At 48.2% G+C, this 15,065-nt stretch overlaps 7 protein-coding genes across 7 annotated transcripts; 4 read left to right on the top strand and 3 right to left on the bottom strand.

Annotated features, from left to right (window-relative positions):
- Nucleotides 1-427: 427 nt before the first annotated feature.
- On the bottom strand, nt 428-1,143 carry N7529_007264 (Zn(II)2Cys6 transcription factor domain-containing protein; the record flags this gene model as incomplete). The annotated part of the gene is made up of 3 exons (XM_057242791.1): nt 428-599; nt 655-832; nt 915-1,143. The coding sequence occupies 3 exons, from the start codon at nt 1,141-1,143 to the stop codon at nt 428-430; spliced, it is 579 nt and encodes a 192-aa protein (XP_057098150.1).
- A 1,630-nt stretch (nt 1,144-2,773) lies between these two features.
- On the top strand, nt 2,774-4,430 carry N7529_007263 (Winged helix-turn-helix transcription repressor DNA-binding; the record flags this gene model as incomplete). The annotated part of the gene is made up of 5 exons (XM_057242790.1): nt 2,774-3,351; nt 3,424-3,605; nt 3,695-3,810; nt 3,870-4,286; nt 4,365-4,430. The coding sequence occupies 5 exons, from the start codon at nt 2,774-2,776 to the stop codon at nt 4,428-4,430; spliced, it is 1,359 nt and encodes a 452-aa protein (XP_057098149.1).
- Nucleotides 4,431-5,588: 1,158 nt separating this feature from the next.
- On the top strand, nt 5,589-6,499 carry N7529_007262 (aldo/keto reductase family protein; the record flags this gene model as incomplete). The annotated part of the gene is made up of 2 exons (XM_057242789.1): nt 5,589-6,101; nt 6,164-6,499. 2 exons carry the CDS (start codon nt 5,589-5,591, stop codon nt 6,497-6,499), a joined length of 849 nt encoding a protein of 282 aa, XP_057098148.1.
- An 87-nt stretch (nt 6,500-6,586) lies between these two features.
- Nucleotides 6,587-8,351, bottom strand: N7529_007261 (initiator tRNA phosphoribosyl transferase family protein; the record flags this gene model as incomplete). Its single annotated transcript, XM_057242788.1, has 4 exons — nt 6,587-6,741; nt 6,824-7,478; nt 7,538-7,710; nt 8,081-8,351. The coding sequence occupies 4 exons, from the start codon at nt 8,349-8,351 to the stop codon at nt 6,587-6,589; spliced, it is 1,254 nt and encodes a 417-aa protein (XP_057098147.1).
- Nucleotides 8,352-9,976: 1,625 nt separating this feature from the next.
- Nucleotides 9,977-10,735, top strand: N7529_007260 (HAD family hydrolase; the record flags this gene model as incomplete). Its single annotated transcript, XM_057242787.1, has 1 exon — nt 9,977-10,735. One exon carries the CDS (start codon nt 9,977-9,979, stop codon nt 10,733-10,735), a length of 759 nt encoding a protein of 252 aa, XP_057098146.1.
- A 486-nt stretch (nt 10,736-11,221) lies between these two features.
- N7529_007259 (MutT/nudix family protein) lies at nt 11,222-12,184 on the top strand (the record flags this gene model as incomplete). Its single annotated transcript, XM_057242786.1, has 4 exons — nt 11,222-11,269; nt 11,367-11,459; nt 11,641-11,881; nt 11,946-12,184. The coding sequence occupies 4 exons, from the start codon at nt 11,222-11,224 to the stop codon at nt 12,182-12,184; spliced, it is 621 nt and encodes a 206-aa protein (XP_057098145.1).
- Nucleotides 12,185-12,322: 138 nt separating this feature from the next.
- N7529_007258 (putative NUDIX family hydrolase) lies at nt 12,323-13,325 on the bottom strand (the record flags this gene model as incomplete). Its single annotated transcript, XM_057242785.1, has 2 exons — nt 12,323-12,838; nt 12,948-13,325. The coding sequence occupies 2 exons, from the start codon at nt 13,323-13,325 to the stop codon at nt 12,323-12,325; spliced, it is 894 nt and encodes a 297-aa protein (XP_057098144.1).
- Between the last annotated feature and the right edge of the window lie 1,740 nt (nt 13,326-15,065).

The raw sequence follows: 15,065 nt of genomic DNA, 5'->3' as shown, positions 1-15,065 counted from the left end.
GGTGGTTGAACCCCTGGGAGCATCGAGATAAGCAATAATCCTAATAGAAAGCTTATCAAGACTAGATAGAAGCCCTTTCTGTCCGCTGATATGAGTAAACTCAAACCTCGAGACAAGAACCAAAGCTTGAACCGTCTCAAGGTAAGAAAGAAGGGCTATCGGCTAGATTCTCGGCTCGTTCTAGATGGAATCGGGCTGCTATGTACGGCTCCATGGCTAGCGCTGTTTCTTCACACGCAGTGGAGCCAGATAGAGCTACGGCATTTTTTAGGGCCATGCATTGGTGCGTCTCCATTGGGACGACGGATTGCAAAAATTCCTGCTGGCCTATTAGCATTATGTGTTTCTGCACTATATCGAAATACGGCTGGTATCTGTATGGCGCATAATGAGACGGGATGTTCACGGTTTTGTCATAGTGGGGTACTTACTGCTGCTCCAACCCGCTAAAGGGAGTGGGTTGCTCGAACAGTTGGTTGAATGTGGGGCCTTGGGGATTGTCTTTCAGGTTGGCCGTATTCAAATCTAGTTCTGAAGGAGTCCCATCTGTGCCAGAGCTGTTCACAACATCGATCATGGCGGGTGGCTGATGGTAGTCGCTAGAGAGGCTATCAGCACAGGTATAGCTCTGGAGTGAATCATAGAAGAGCGTACCTCGGGTCAAACTCTGGGAATACCATATTTGAGTACTCCATTTCATCACCTTGTGACAGTAGGTCATACGCAAACTGGGAATTCTGCGACATGTAGCTTGGGGATAAGGCAGAATTCGGCTTCATAGACTGAGTCGTGAATTGTAGGCATTGTTCCTGGAGTGTCGTTTCCGCTTGTACTGCTGTTGTAAGCACAAAGCCAACAAAAAACGACTGACACCGAGAGATCCACTAGCGAGGCAGCATCTGGAGCATACTTACGCAGACGGGAGTGAAGCAGATTCAGCGCCGACATGATCTCGTCATTGTCTGTCTTGCCCGAGGAATACACGCACGTCTGGCCTGATTTGCGACAGCAATGGCACTGCGGCTTTTCCAGGTCGCAGCGCACCTTGATTTCACGGCATAAGTTGCACGTTGCTCGCTTCATCTGGGACGAGGTCACTTGCGTTTGCGATTGAGGCTTTCTGGAGGGACCCATAGACGCCATCGTGTTTATTACGTTCCGCCTAGAGGTAATCGGCGGGAATCTGTTTGAGAATGTAAACATACAGAGCCCGATAGGGTCGTTTTGCTATTTTGTCCTGCTACCAAGCTTTGTACGTTAAGCAGCATGAGGCTCCGATTTGGGGTCGGATGGTGTGAAGTGGGGTTCTCCTCGCCCGAATGCGCTATCCCATTTTGGACTAATAAGGCTTAGTCTCAAGCGACTCACCCGTTACTTAAAGGAGCTTCCTCGTTGCCTCACTGAGTTGCGCAACAACAACATAAAAGTTCGATGCACCAGATAAACCCCGATCTGGCCACCCACTGATCCAATCGCAACTGCTTCAAAGATTGTGCGGATTCCAAGTCCTCATGGCGTTCACATGTCGTTTTAGTAGATAGTACGGAATGCCCATTTAGATTTTGTCGAGCTGAGAGAGGGTATTTTGCGACTACCCACTCCGCCATATGTTTTCGTATGATCAACTCGGAACACTCGCGTTGTAACACGTTGCAACACGTAATACTGGCCCCTGAGGATAAGAGAGACGCTCTCAAGCGATCTCCAGGATAGTTCCTCAATCAAATCATTCAATTGGTTCACTTAGTACTAGCGGCTACGGATATGCTGCAACTCGTTAGATGTTGTTAGTTCGAGGGCCCGTGTCACGCTGCCGGCCCACCGACGTCGCAGATCCACTATCCTAATTGGGATCCTCAGGAGGAAAAGGTAAACTCTACATCGTACAAATCTCGGACCACACTCTGCTTTGGCCTATTGTGGTTAGAACTGGGGCCAAATTTCCTGGACTTGCATCCGATATCCATGCTGGCGACGGGAGACCCGCACCTATCCGAATATCCGAAATTGATCCCTCGGCGTTAACGCTCTGCACCGACTTCCAAGTGGAAGCTGCTCACTAAGGTAACTTACGAAAGTCGCATATAATATATTACTATTATCATTGTTAGTACTTACCAGACAAAATGTCCTAGTCCCTCCAATCACCCTATTCTGGATGTGGAACAGGAAGAAATGCGTTTGCTAGGTCGGTGTTAGAAGATACGAACGCTTTCGGCATGGCCACGAGAAAAGTCCTTGGATAGGCTAACACAGACAGGTAGCTAGACCAATGTAAGACACTACGTATCTTGCAGCATGCACATGCAAGTCTGTCCGCGCTTACGGGGTGTGTCGGGGATGAAAGATATTGTATCAGCTAGGAATAGTGTCTTGACACCGTTATTAGCTGAGCGGTAAAGTTCGACACGCTACGACTTAGCATCCATTCCACCACCACCCTTGTCCATACAGTCCGAACCACTCTAGGGGCCCTGTCACTGTGCCCTCCTGCTGATGCGGACGCACAAGTCCTTTTGCATCCAGACCCCAGCATAGACCGACCTCCACGGCCGAGAAGGATTCACCAGGATGATATCGTCAGCTATTCGGCCTACGCGGTGCCGATAACCCCGAAATGGTCGCGATGTTACCTTGTGCTTATAAATTGGTGCAAAATGCACAGGTGGAGGAATCAACCCAATGGCTGTGTACATCCATAGGTATATATAAGGTGACTTGAGCCAGACGGTATAATCTATACATCAATACATCCACAATTGTCCAATCCAACATGGCCAGTCCTAACCTCAAGTACTTATCCAAGGCGGCTTCGTCATACAACAATCAATCGCTAGCCAATGAGCCTCCATTATCCAACAACGACACATCAGCCATAATCTTACTCGCCAAACAAATCTCCGAACTATCTACACGAGTATCTTCCTGCTTCAACGCATCTAACTACACGGAGCCCAACTTCAGCGCCTCTTCTGGAGACGTGCCCCAAACACCAGAATACGAATCTTTGCGAGCAAGCCTCAACGACACTGCTCTAGACCTGCTCCGTCTCGTAAATGGCCCGAAGAACACGTTGCGCACTTATGCTTTCTCCCATTATGACCTCGCGGTGTTGCAGGTTGCAGTTGAGCGAGGCTTCTTCAGAGATATTCCGCTACAGGGAAGCATTGATGCGGCGGTGCTTGCAGACAAAGCAAAAATGGATGAGGATCGAACAACGAGACTGCTGCGCTTTTTAGCTACGCGACGGATATTTGAGGAAGTTGGAACTGGGAGCGGTGTGTTTAGGCATACAGCTATGTCTGCTGTTATGGCGAGTGATAAGGATTTTCATGCTATGGTACACATGCAGTAGGTCTATGTCGCTCAGAGGCAAAGAAGCTGGATAAATCTGAAGTTTAACGCTGAAGGTGGTTTCAATAGGATGGACGAGATGTTCAAAGCGGCGTCTGAGCTATCAACACAAATCGACCGTTCCTCATACGTCTCAAACAATGAGAATTCTGCGTTCTGTGCTAGGTTCGAGTTACCCGCATACGCATATTATGAGCAGAATCCACAAAAGGGAGCCAGATTCACACAAGCAATGGTTGCATGGTCACAGTGTGAGTCCGTTCTCGCCAGTTGCTTCCCATGCACCAACTTTTTCCCACTTCAGTTTTTAACGAGTTTCAATCTAACTATTGCGGTGTAGTGGACGGCCAGGTTACAAGGCTTGTGCACGACAGCTTCCCATGGGAATCGTTGAAAGCGGGCAAAGTAGTTGACATCGGTGGTGGCTCAGGCCACATATCCATCGCCCTCGCTCGAGTACGTTAATTACCTCTCCGCCTATGGTACACTAGTAACCAGAAACAATGAGCGCACAGGAATACCCATCTCTCCGTTTCATCGTCCAAGACCTCTCGGAGCAAATGCTCTCCCAAGCCAGAGAAGAAAGTTTATCAAGCCTAGGGGGCCGCGTAACCTTCCAGCGTCACAACTTCTTCGAGCCTCAACCTGTTCACGACGCCAGTGCATTTCTTCTTCGACAATGTCTACACAATTACAATGATATTGATGCAATCAAGATCACACGCGCAATCGTCCCGGCCCTGGAGAAATGTGCTCCGGGTACTCCGCTTTTGTTGAATGAGGTCATTTTGCCGGAAAATGGCTCGACGGCCCGTCATATAGAGCATCATCTGCGCCAGGTTGATATGACGATGATGGTTGTTTTAGGCGCGAAGCAGAGATCGAGGAGGGAGTTTGAGAGGCTCCTGAAACAGGCGGATCCACGGTATGAAGTAAGTGATCCTCTTTATCTCATTCACTTCTGTTCCTTGATAGTGCATTTGCCGACTAATGGCTAAAATTAATATCAGGTGGTGAGAGCCTTTGATAATCCGACGGGAGTGGGCTTACTAGAGGTTCACCTTAACGCCAGCTAGGTTGGAGGTATCTGTCGAGGTTTAGATACCGTGGGGACTCCACTTCAGCACTCGATCTACCTTCCTTGGTGTTTCCTTGGCCTAATTGCGCCTTATTTCGCGTCTCAGTCTGGCCTAACAAGCGATTCTCTACCGCTTCTTTGCTCAGAGCAGTTATGGTGCTCCTTTGAGTCCATCAGATGTAATGAGGCAACTGCACGGTAGAGCAAGACCAATCTATTTTACTTTTGTTTGAGAAGAGGAATCTGTAGGAGAACCGGAGGACGTAAAATGTTCCCTAGTATGGGTCAATACTTCTTCGGCGACCCAAGTTGGACACTAGCCACACAATTGTTAGTCCACTGCTCTCCTTGCCTCAACATTTCAACCCTTTTTTTATCCATGTCCTCGTTGACACCAGTAGAAGAGACAAGTATGCCCTCCTCATATTCGTGAGACAACTAAGATCTCATTCATATGCTTCATCCAAGATGACTTATTCCTCGTCACGGTGAGTTGCAGCAACGATCTCAGTTGTCGTTGTCCCCCTCCGATATGGTATTATATCGGTGACGAATGTGAAGTGGAACAAATAAACTCACTTGGGAAAGAGAATTGCAAGTCATGCATTACATCGTTGAAATATGTACATCAATTGGAATATTGTGACCATTGAACAGTTCTTCCAAAGCCCTTACATCAACTGTAAATCTGGTGTGCTCACTTACTAGTACAATCTGCGCCTCGGTTGGAGTATTCTGAAAGTTTATTGACACAACTGTGAGCATTTGCACCAATAATAACACTTGGTAGAGAATCAAATAGCCAGGGTATTGTTCTGCTAGTGGTGTTTCATTGTCAGGCCACCAAGAAGCATAGCTGCTGCCGATAAGCCCGGTGTTGCAGTGCCCAAGAAGCCAGTTGATGGAGGGCCTTCCAAAGACCGGCTACAACGGAAGTATGTTTTTGTTTGAAAAATAAAAGAAGTAGAATTAGCCATGTATATATTAATCCACAAATTGACCAGAATGGCGGCATTTGTAGATCGAATTGCTCTTAGGGTGCTTGTTAGTCATCGAAAATGAGGTCATTTTCGCAAAGCGGGGCGAGGGGATCTTTGAAAGACTCACAGCTCCAACAATTTTTTCCGCTTCGCAAATATCCAATCGCAAGAACAAAATGCACGTCTTCAAGATCACCGACACCCTTCCCCTCCCCAAGTCGAGCGAGCGCATTCCGCGCCTCGGATTCGGCGTCTACCGCTCCCCGCCCAACCAGTGCAAGCAGTCTGTCCGGAAGGCATTGGACGCGGGATACCGACACATCGATACCGCGCAGTTTTACGCCAATGAAGCAGAAGTTGGAGAGGCGCTACGCGATTCCGGCATGCCCAGGGAGGAGGTCTTCATCACTACTAAGATCCTCAGCCCCGCGGCCTCGATTGAAGCTACCTATGATAAACTGCTTGCTTCTGTGCACAAGATCAGTGGCCCAGATGGATATGTCGATTTATTCTTGATTCACTCTTCCAGCTCCGGCTCTGCTGGGCGCAAGATGTTGTGGCAAGCGCTTGAGAAGCTTCATGCGGAAGGCAAGGCGAAGAGCATTGGTGTTAGTAACTTTGGTGTTGGGCATATCGAAGAGATGCGCTCATATGCCCAGGTATTCCCGCCTCATGTAAATCAAATTGAGGTAAGGCATTTTGTTTGAATTGGTTATCTTTGGTCATGGGTTCTGACTTTCTAATTTCGCAGCTCCACCCATGGTGCCAACAGCGCGTTATTGATGATTACTGCCAGAGGAATGGTATTATCGTTGAGGCCTATTCACCTATCGTGCGGAATTACAAAGCCAATGACCCCACATTGGTGGAGATTGCGAAGAAGAATGGCCACTCGACCCAGCAGGTCTTGATCCGCTATGCGCTGCAAAAGGGATGGGTGCCTTTGCCCAAGTCAGATACCCCGGAGCGAATTGTCGCCAACGCAGACGTCTTCGACTTTGACTTGGACGTGGAGGACATGGCTGTGCTGAACGATCTGGACCAGGGAAGTGCAGGTGCTATTGTCGAGGCCGTCAACAATGAATGAAGCAGTCATTGACCATGAGTTTAATGACCGCGGCGTTTCGAAGCCAACCTGGGCATAACCACATACATAACATCAAATCACTCGAAGTCAATAATCTGGTGGCTGCATCAAAAAGGAGTTGACAGATTGCAGCGTGGCTCGAGACGGATTCACGTCATGTTTCGACGATACTAGCCAGGCTAGACGCTGTCGAATGAACTGCTTGCTGATTGAACGCTTGCTCAGCGAGACATCGAAGCCACCTGTGAGAATTGTTTAGCTGTTAATCCTCCTTGTTTGATCTAGCGCTTGAATACATCACCCGCAAGGGCATTGCATACATACCTTCATCGTTATAAAACAAACACACGATCGCCAAGAGCGTTCCTGCTGAAAGATCCTTCCCACTCTCACAAAAAACCAATAAAGACAAGCTGGAGTCTTCCCCAAGTCGCGCACCGACAAAGTCCCGAACCTTGTCCAACGACTTCCGTAGATCCCGACTCCCCATCTTCCCAGAATCACACCCCAGCCCAAGCCTCTTCACATCACCCTCCACGGCCGGACCATTGCAGTCAATCACAATATCATACTTGCTCGCCGCATCAACCGACCTCGTCGAAGCAATGAACAAATTCCCCGTCGGCGCAATGCGCGTCGCATCCTGAGCAACATCCAGCAGCCTATGCTCACCAACCAGCCGCTTGATAAGCTCCGGCAATTCTTCCTCAGGCGTATTCTTCAAAATACCTCGATTCGCCCAGAAAACCGGCGGCGTCAGCCCGTAAGCCCACCCCTCACTATCGTCACCTGCGCCTTGGATATATCCACCCTCCGACATCTCAGCGCCGTGCACGCGCCTCGACGCAGAGCAGAGAACCAGTAGGCAGTATTCATCGCTTTTTTCCACTTCCGGGTGGAAATATGTTCTATTGGCCCAGGCTACTTTGATTGGTTTGCCGAGTTGTTGGCGTAGGTTGTCTAGATCGAGTTTCAGGCTCTGTGTGTTGGGTTAGTTTTGGGTGCTTTACCTGGAGGTGAGGCTGGGGGGTTGTTTACCTTGAGTGAATGCACGAATCCTTCGATTCGGCTTTCGATTTGCGCTTCTTCTGATTTGCCTAAGTAGTTTGGTGGAAGGCTGACTGGGTGGTATGCAGTTTCGGATGGGAACAGAGCTCGGTTTAGCACGGCACTCCAGATTGGGATTGTCTTTGACAATGCGTCTGGCATTACTGGGGCAGGTTAGTAGTGGGTTTTTTGGGCGGTTCTTATGCATGGCGCCCATCCAGGAGAGTGATTCATGTTGCGTGGATGCTGCAAATTGGAGTACATACATTTTCCTCGACGGGTTGAATCCACAATCACACAGCTGAAGGAGGTACCACGGTCAGCTTTCAAATTTCTTGTCAATCATTGAGGATATCATGCTGTGGGGTAGCCGTTGTTCATGGTTCAATTTACAAATACTAGCATGAGCCACTGCATCCCACAGCCCAATCCCAATAGAAATCACAGATTAAAGAAGATCGACCTACCCTCCATGATCCCTGACAAGCGGAAGCAACTGAAAATTCAGCCTCCGAAGGCTAAAGTTCCACACACCGGAGTGGCCATCGGTGCTTTTGAAATAAGCACTACCGGTTTTAGTCGTCGGTGAGATATACCAGCTCCCGCAGCGCTCATTAGCGACCAGTGGTAGACCATAGTGATCAGCGACTTCTTCCACGAAAGTGGCATCGGTTTCAATGGACTGAAGTCGGTTAGAGACGGAGAGTGCTGATCGACGCAGAGACGAGAGCGTTTGCGAAATTGATTGCTGAGCAGACGGGAAATGCAACGACTCCAGTGTCGGGAACGCTGCCGATGACCCCATGTTACACTTCTTTTCGATTGGTGCTGCCAAGTATAGGCAATTTGATGTTCTGCCGGGTCGTGCTCCGGGTTGTACAGGCTCTGCGGGCAGCCTATACAGATTAGTTGGTTGGCCCAAGACGAATGTAGTGATTCAATCGAATTTTTCAATTTGTCTTGATGAAAGGTTTTGTGGTTTGTTTTTTTTTTTTTGGTGCTTTTCATCGAATGCGAAGAGGGACGGTTGTGGAACAGAAGATGCGTTCGCGATTTGAACCTGGCCAATCAGTGTTGGACAAAGTGGACCCGGGTTGGTGTGTATACAACGGCTGCACTACATCGTTACTACACGGTTCCTGGTTGTGTAAATCTGCCTAGAGATTGCAAATAGGCAAGTTTGAGGGTGAAGTCAAAGCTCTAGGGTCAACATTCATTCAATGACAGTTTCCGTTTAGCCACAATATGCGGGATTTGAGGACAATCCCAGCACGGGAAGTTAGCGGAAACTTGAGACCCTGGCCATAAAAGAATGAGATATAAAACTGTCAAATCCCTCAAGGCTCACCGAAGTCGGAATAGTGCTACCCCGGGGCCGAGGGTAATATATTACATATTTGATCTACAACCTAACGCTCTCTCTTAGTCCGCGCCAAGCAACCTTTTGAGTCCGAGTGCTGATATTACCTACATGAAGATCTTACCGCACTAGCTTGTTCAAGACACCACGGGCAAATTGACCAACGGGCGAAACTTGGGCTTCTGTATGCACATGCTTGTATATGACTCCTAACCATTCCGTACCCCGGGCTTCATTGCAAATCGGATTCCACTGGGAATATAGAGTAGGCGGAGGCATGACCGTGCAGGATGAGTTCGGGCCTAGTGAAAAATGGTACTCTTACCCAATTAGAAACCTATTTTGCAGTCCGTGGCCCGCCTAGACTTCTTGTACACTTTGGACATCAGGTGAGGAGGTAACTTTGAAATGCATGCATAATTTGTAGTCACTTGAGCAGAGGAGAGCACTGAGAATATCCCAAGATTACAATGTTCTTTTTCAGGACACTTTTAAACTTGAAATTCAAGAAAATGGAAGGCGATGGAAGAATCCGGTGAGAATTAGTGAATAAGTGAAACCAAGGCATTTGGGAATATTGTGTTCGGAGTAAAAAAAGAAACGCTAAACCGGAAAAAGACTAGAGGATTACTGTATTGTATCTTGATTGGCTGAAAATCTGGCCATGTTTCCAGACTATATGTACTGGATACTTACATTAATTATGTAAACTACAGCCTGAAGTAAAGTATCTAGTACATATACCCCCACGTCAGTGATCCCCTCCCGTTCTGGCCCAGTTTCGATTGGACATCGCGGCGTCATGCTCTTTAGTTGGCACTTGCACTTGCCTCGACTTAAATACTTCCGAGTTCCCAATTTTACTTGCGCTCTTCGTTATCATTTTCTACCATTGCATCCACTTTCCAATAAACCACAATAGATCAAGCATACTTCTCTGCACTCTCGCAGCAGTCACATTCTCTCCGATCACATAAACAAAACTTCCGGATCTACTTTCCGCATTGTCACCATGGCCAAGGTTCGAAGATCGCAGAATATCCCAAGAAAGCATCACCAACGCTAACAAAATGCAGATCACAGAAATCTTCTTCGATTGCGACAACACTCTAGTCCTCTCCGAGGAGCTAGCCTTCGAGGCTTGCGCCGACCTGGCCAATGAGATTTTAGAAGCCAATTACATCTCCGAGCGCTACACTGGCAGCCAGCTGATCATAGACTTCGTCGGCCAGAATTTCCGCGGCATGATGATGTCGCTGCAGCAGAAGTTCGGGTTCGAGATCCCGGCAGACAAGCTAGAGGAATACGTCACCAAGGAGGAAGATAAGGTCATCGCCAAATTGGAGGCCAAGGCCAAGCCCTGCGAGGGCGCCAGCGAGGAACTGGAAAAGTTATTCGCGTCGAAGAAGTACGGTCTCGCTGTTGTCTCTTCTTCCGCTTTGCGCCGCGTGCGGGCTTCTATCGAGAAGGTCGACCAGGCTAAGTACTTCGACCACGACAAGGTTTTTAGCGCTGCTAGCTCTCTGCCCAAGCCAACTTCCAAGCCTGATCCCGCTATCTATCTGTACGCCCTTGAGAAGGTTGGCAAGACTGCCGCGGAAACTGTAACCATTGAGGACAGCAAGTCCGGTGCACTCTCTGCGGTTCGCGCCGGTATCCCGGTCATTGCCTATGTCGGTAGCTACGTCGGCGAAGAGATGCAGAAGAAGATGGCTCAGGTTTTGACTGAGCTTGGTGCAAAGGTTGTCATGTGGCATTGGTCTGAGTTCGAGGACTGTTTGCGGGCTATCGAGAATGGAACCACTGCCGAGGTCAACTCGAGTCTTTGAACGTCTTTCTGCTGATCCTTCTACGCCCATGATGTTATGATAGCGAGCGTATGGTCGTTATGGAGCTTTTTCTTTTGCTTTGCCACACTCTGTATGTTATTGATTATTGATCTTTCTTATTCATCTCCATGCCAACCCGGAAGGAGTGAATTTTACTTCTTTTGACCAAAGAGCGACAATTTTTGGTTGATGTGGAGTTCTGTCTCCCAATGGACAGATTATTTTGCGCAATGAGATACCAATTAGCAATTTCTCCATCAGTCTATTTGTGTAATTACTCGGTATACTGAGAATAAATATTGTAGCCGATCGCAATGCGAAGATTGCGGGGAGCAAATGAGCACAACGAAGCAGATAAGAGATAAGAGTTGACCCCGCGATCACCCCTCATACACATTGACGACACATCGATTGATGACAAGTTTGGACGATCTACTTAGTAGTACTGTCTCAAAGCTCTAGGATACTTTTCCAGTTCAATCCAGCATGTCAACCTCGAAACTTGACTCCAAGACTGTCTCGCGGGGCCCATTGGTATGCTAAACTTCCTTGAATAACCCGATCTTGAGATTGATACAGCCAAGATATTTCATCTGAAAGCCCGGCAATTATTGACCAGCCTCTCCAACAGAACCCCGACGAAGCCCGCTGGACACGCTTGGTGAAAACAACATACACTGACCCTCTGGGCGTCCAGCGAACATGGGAATCAGCCGAGCGCACGGTGAGATATATCCTATCCGCTCTGACACGACTGACATAAGCTCGGACGTGACCAAGTTCGCACAACTGGATGCCTGATGCATCGAGGCCAAACCATGTTCCCCACAAAGCAACCACCAGAATGCCCGCATCTCCATTATCGAGCCTCACTTTCCCAATTTGATGCTAACTGCGTTTACCAGACACGACCAGCCGGTGTGGAGCTCGATGGCGTCGGAATCGTCGCTATCCTCAGCAAGGAGGGTGGTTCGGAGTTACTTTTGCAAAAGCAATATCGGCCGCCTATTGATAAGGTGGTTATTGAGGTTCCGGCGGGGTTGATTGATGCAGGTGAGACGCCTGAGCAGTGTGCTGTGCGGGAACTGCTTGAGGAAACCGGTTATGTTGGTGAAGCGGAGCAGACGAGCCCCGTTATGTTTAATGGTGAGTTGTGTCTGAGGCTTTCGGTTGGTCGGGTTGAGCTGACGGTTGTTGGTGTCTCTGATAGATCCGGGGATGTGTAACACCAATTTGCATATGGTTCATGTTAAGGTTGATATGTCTCTTCCTGCGAACCAGAACCCGAAGCCTCAGCTTGAGGAGAACGAGTTCATTGAGTGCTTTACTGTGCCTTTAAGCTCGCTGTTTGATGAATTGGAGAGACTTGAAAAAGAAGGCTATGCCATCGATGCTCGGATCGGTACTCTTGCGGAGGGCATTGAATTGGCGAAGAAGTGGAAGCTGTGAGCATTCGTTGTGCCAATGATCAGCGCCGACTGGCGGGTCATTTTCGTTATTCGCACATAAAGCAGATCTCCAATATGCACACACGCATATCTACATTAAAACATCTAATCATTTTCACCATACCTACTCATTGCCTACTCACTCAATCAATCCCTCCTGCTTCAACCCCTGATACAAAGCCCAGGCAGCTAAAGTCTTCCCATCCCTAAATCCCTCCTTCCACAAGTCCCCCAAGGGAACAACCTTAAGCGTAATCTTCTCCCCCTCATCCCTAAGCCCCGTTAACTTCCCCTGCAACTCCTCAATACTTGTCCGCGGCATTTTCTTCAAGCACAAAAACAGCGGAATAAACTCATCGCTCCCCCCGGCCGAAGGATAAACAGCATGCTGAAGCCGTTCCCCCTGTCCAGGCTCCTGCGCCGCCTGCGCCGCCAAAGAAGTCATATCAATCAAATCCCCCTGCTCAACGACCAACCCAGTCTCCTCCTGAATCTCCTTAGCTGCACCGCCAGCAAAACTCCCACTATCATCCAGCATGCCGGCCGGAATCTCCGGGAAAGCCAGAGAGCCCGCCGGGATGCGGGGCTGGATAGTCAGGATAGCGCGCTTATCATTTTCCGTCGGATTAGCAACATCATCGGGTTGCAATATCAGCTAAGTGGATGTTAGTTGCTTTTCGCACGAATGATAGAAAACAGCTCTGCGATGGGAAGCCAAATCCCATCGAATCAAGGGACGAATTCGGGTGGTTGGGCACACTCACCAGCATGCCGACACTGCCACCACGCAAGAATACACTTCCGGGCAGGGTCTCGCCCCCGCTATTGGATACATCAGCCTTCAATTTGACGAAGCCGAGGCGCGCGCCGCCGAAGCGGTCAATGGATTGGATGTCGATTTTCCGCAGGACATATGGGTCTGTGTGGAATTCGTGAGAGGGGTGATTTTGTCTGGCGAGGGATTGTTGGAGTGTAGATATCCAGGTTTTGAAGGCTGGGAAGGAGAGGAGGTCTTCTTTGCTTAGATCTGGGATGCTGTTGATTTGGAAATTTGATCCTGGGATTTTAAATGTTGACATGGTCATTGGTCTGGTGGGATGTGTTGATTTGAGGTGTCGCGTGGTAAGGCGCAGGAAGTTCATTCGGTTGAATTCGTTAATTTTGTTTACTCTGGGTATATTTTGTGTTGCTTGGATATTGGTGGCTGGAGAAGTTGAAGTTCATTGATTTGCTTTTTGGTATGACGTCGCGATAGTTGAGCATGTGGAGATCGTTAACTTCATTATTTTTGCTCTTAATTATTTGAGAATTTTATCATTACTCTTGTGTTGGTCTTCCTAGGGAGTGCAAACAAAATATGCCCACATACTCCGTACAATTCAGTAGTCTAATACATTTGACAATACCCGGTGGCTGGGAAACCCCCTTGTGGAACATTTCAAGTAAATCCCACGATACATGCTCGTAATCCTCCTTGGCTATGCCTAGAATTTCCACTCTGTACGATGCTAATCATGCCAGGCAAAGCAAGAACCTTGATTTTTGTCACGGTATACTCTGTACAATGTGAGGTCTTATCAAGCCCCTATGCAAGTTACATGTGAAAAGTTGCCTCATACTCTAAAGGTCACACCCGCCATTCTCGAAAGAACCGAGAGCGAATTTACCCAAGTTGTGCATTATGAAATATTCGCTAGCCCCGGAGATGACTATCAATCACATAATCAAAGCCAAGTTAATCCCTGTAAGATCCCTGCAGTCCAGAAACCCGGGTAAAACTGCTTTCCCCCGCGCGCTAGCCCTCGCATATACATGCAAGCTTATATTACAGAGCAGTACTAGAGCGGGTTCTCCTCTTCACCCGGGTATGTGGATTTGATATGCATTGGTCATTGCGTTTTGGGTAGCTTCGATATCAAATCATCACTCCTTACATCTCCTAGATTTCAATGGGGCTAGATCTTGGTGGAGTTGGTTGCCTTCTGTAAAATGCGACCTGGGCGGATTAGATTTGGTAGCACAAGGGTTGGACGGCTCGACGTAGCTGGCTTATTCCTTTGTTTATATTTTCTAGTTAGTTATAGTACAAAGGTACATGTGTGTAAGCTTGAAATGTACGGGCGCTTAGGCTACAGCCTCCTTCGGCAGAATAATATCGGGACGTCATGCCAAGCCACTTAATAAAGTGCTGCAGCCTAAGTCGACTCAGTTCCACCGCTGTATTTGTTTCTAATTATAAAAATTACTCAATGTTGAATAGACCATTTCGAGATGCTGCCTACGGAGTACTCCATCGGTAGGGGGATACTAGGTAGCAGGATAGCTGTCGATCGAATCCCAGTAAATCCAAATCACCTGAACATTCCCGACAATTTGAACCTGACCATGTGGTCAAATACTCGTGGACATCCCTTGGGAACCCGGTACATGGGCCTGATTCCAAGTCGCATGATTGCACATCACCGGACATCCGAGGAAAACCAACGACTCGCGCTTTTATTGTAAGGCGGCTAATGAGGTGTCCACATGCTTCACCGAAAATGCCAATCAAAAGCCTGTTCGAGGATTTATCTTAATATGGATTATAATAGGAGAAATTGGATTGAATAATACATAGTGCATAAGGCATGATACCCAATGCTCAATGCGAGAGCGAGTCCTTGTACGCCCCATCTCAGTCCCCACTTCACAAGCCAAGGCCAGATTTGAAGCTCTTTGGTCAAAATCGCCATAAGTGAACGCTGAAACTTGTGTGAAAAAGAATCGGTGTGATTGAATTTCGGCGATGGGAGCCAAAGAGCGGTGACCAGTCAAACAAATGTCCTAGCGCTGCGCAAGGGTAGAGCTTCCTCTAGGGCTCCTTGACCCATAGGCTTACCCTT

The sequence above is a fragment of the Penicillium soppii genome, assembly GCF_028829465.1.
Source record: "Penicillium soppii strain IBT 18220 chromosome Unknown utg000005l, whole genome shotgun sequence".
Taxonomy (NCBI): Eukaryota; Fungi; Ascomycota; class Eurotiomycetes; order Eurotiales; family Aspergillaceae; genus Penicillium; species Penicillium soppii.
This window is presented reverse-complemented; position numbering and strand designations above follow the sequence as displayed.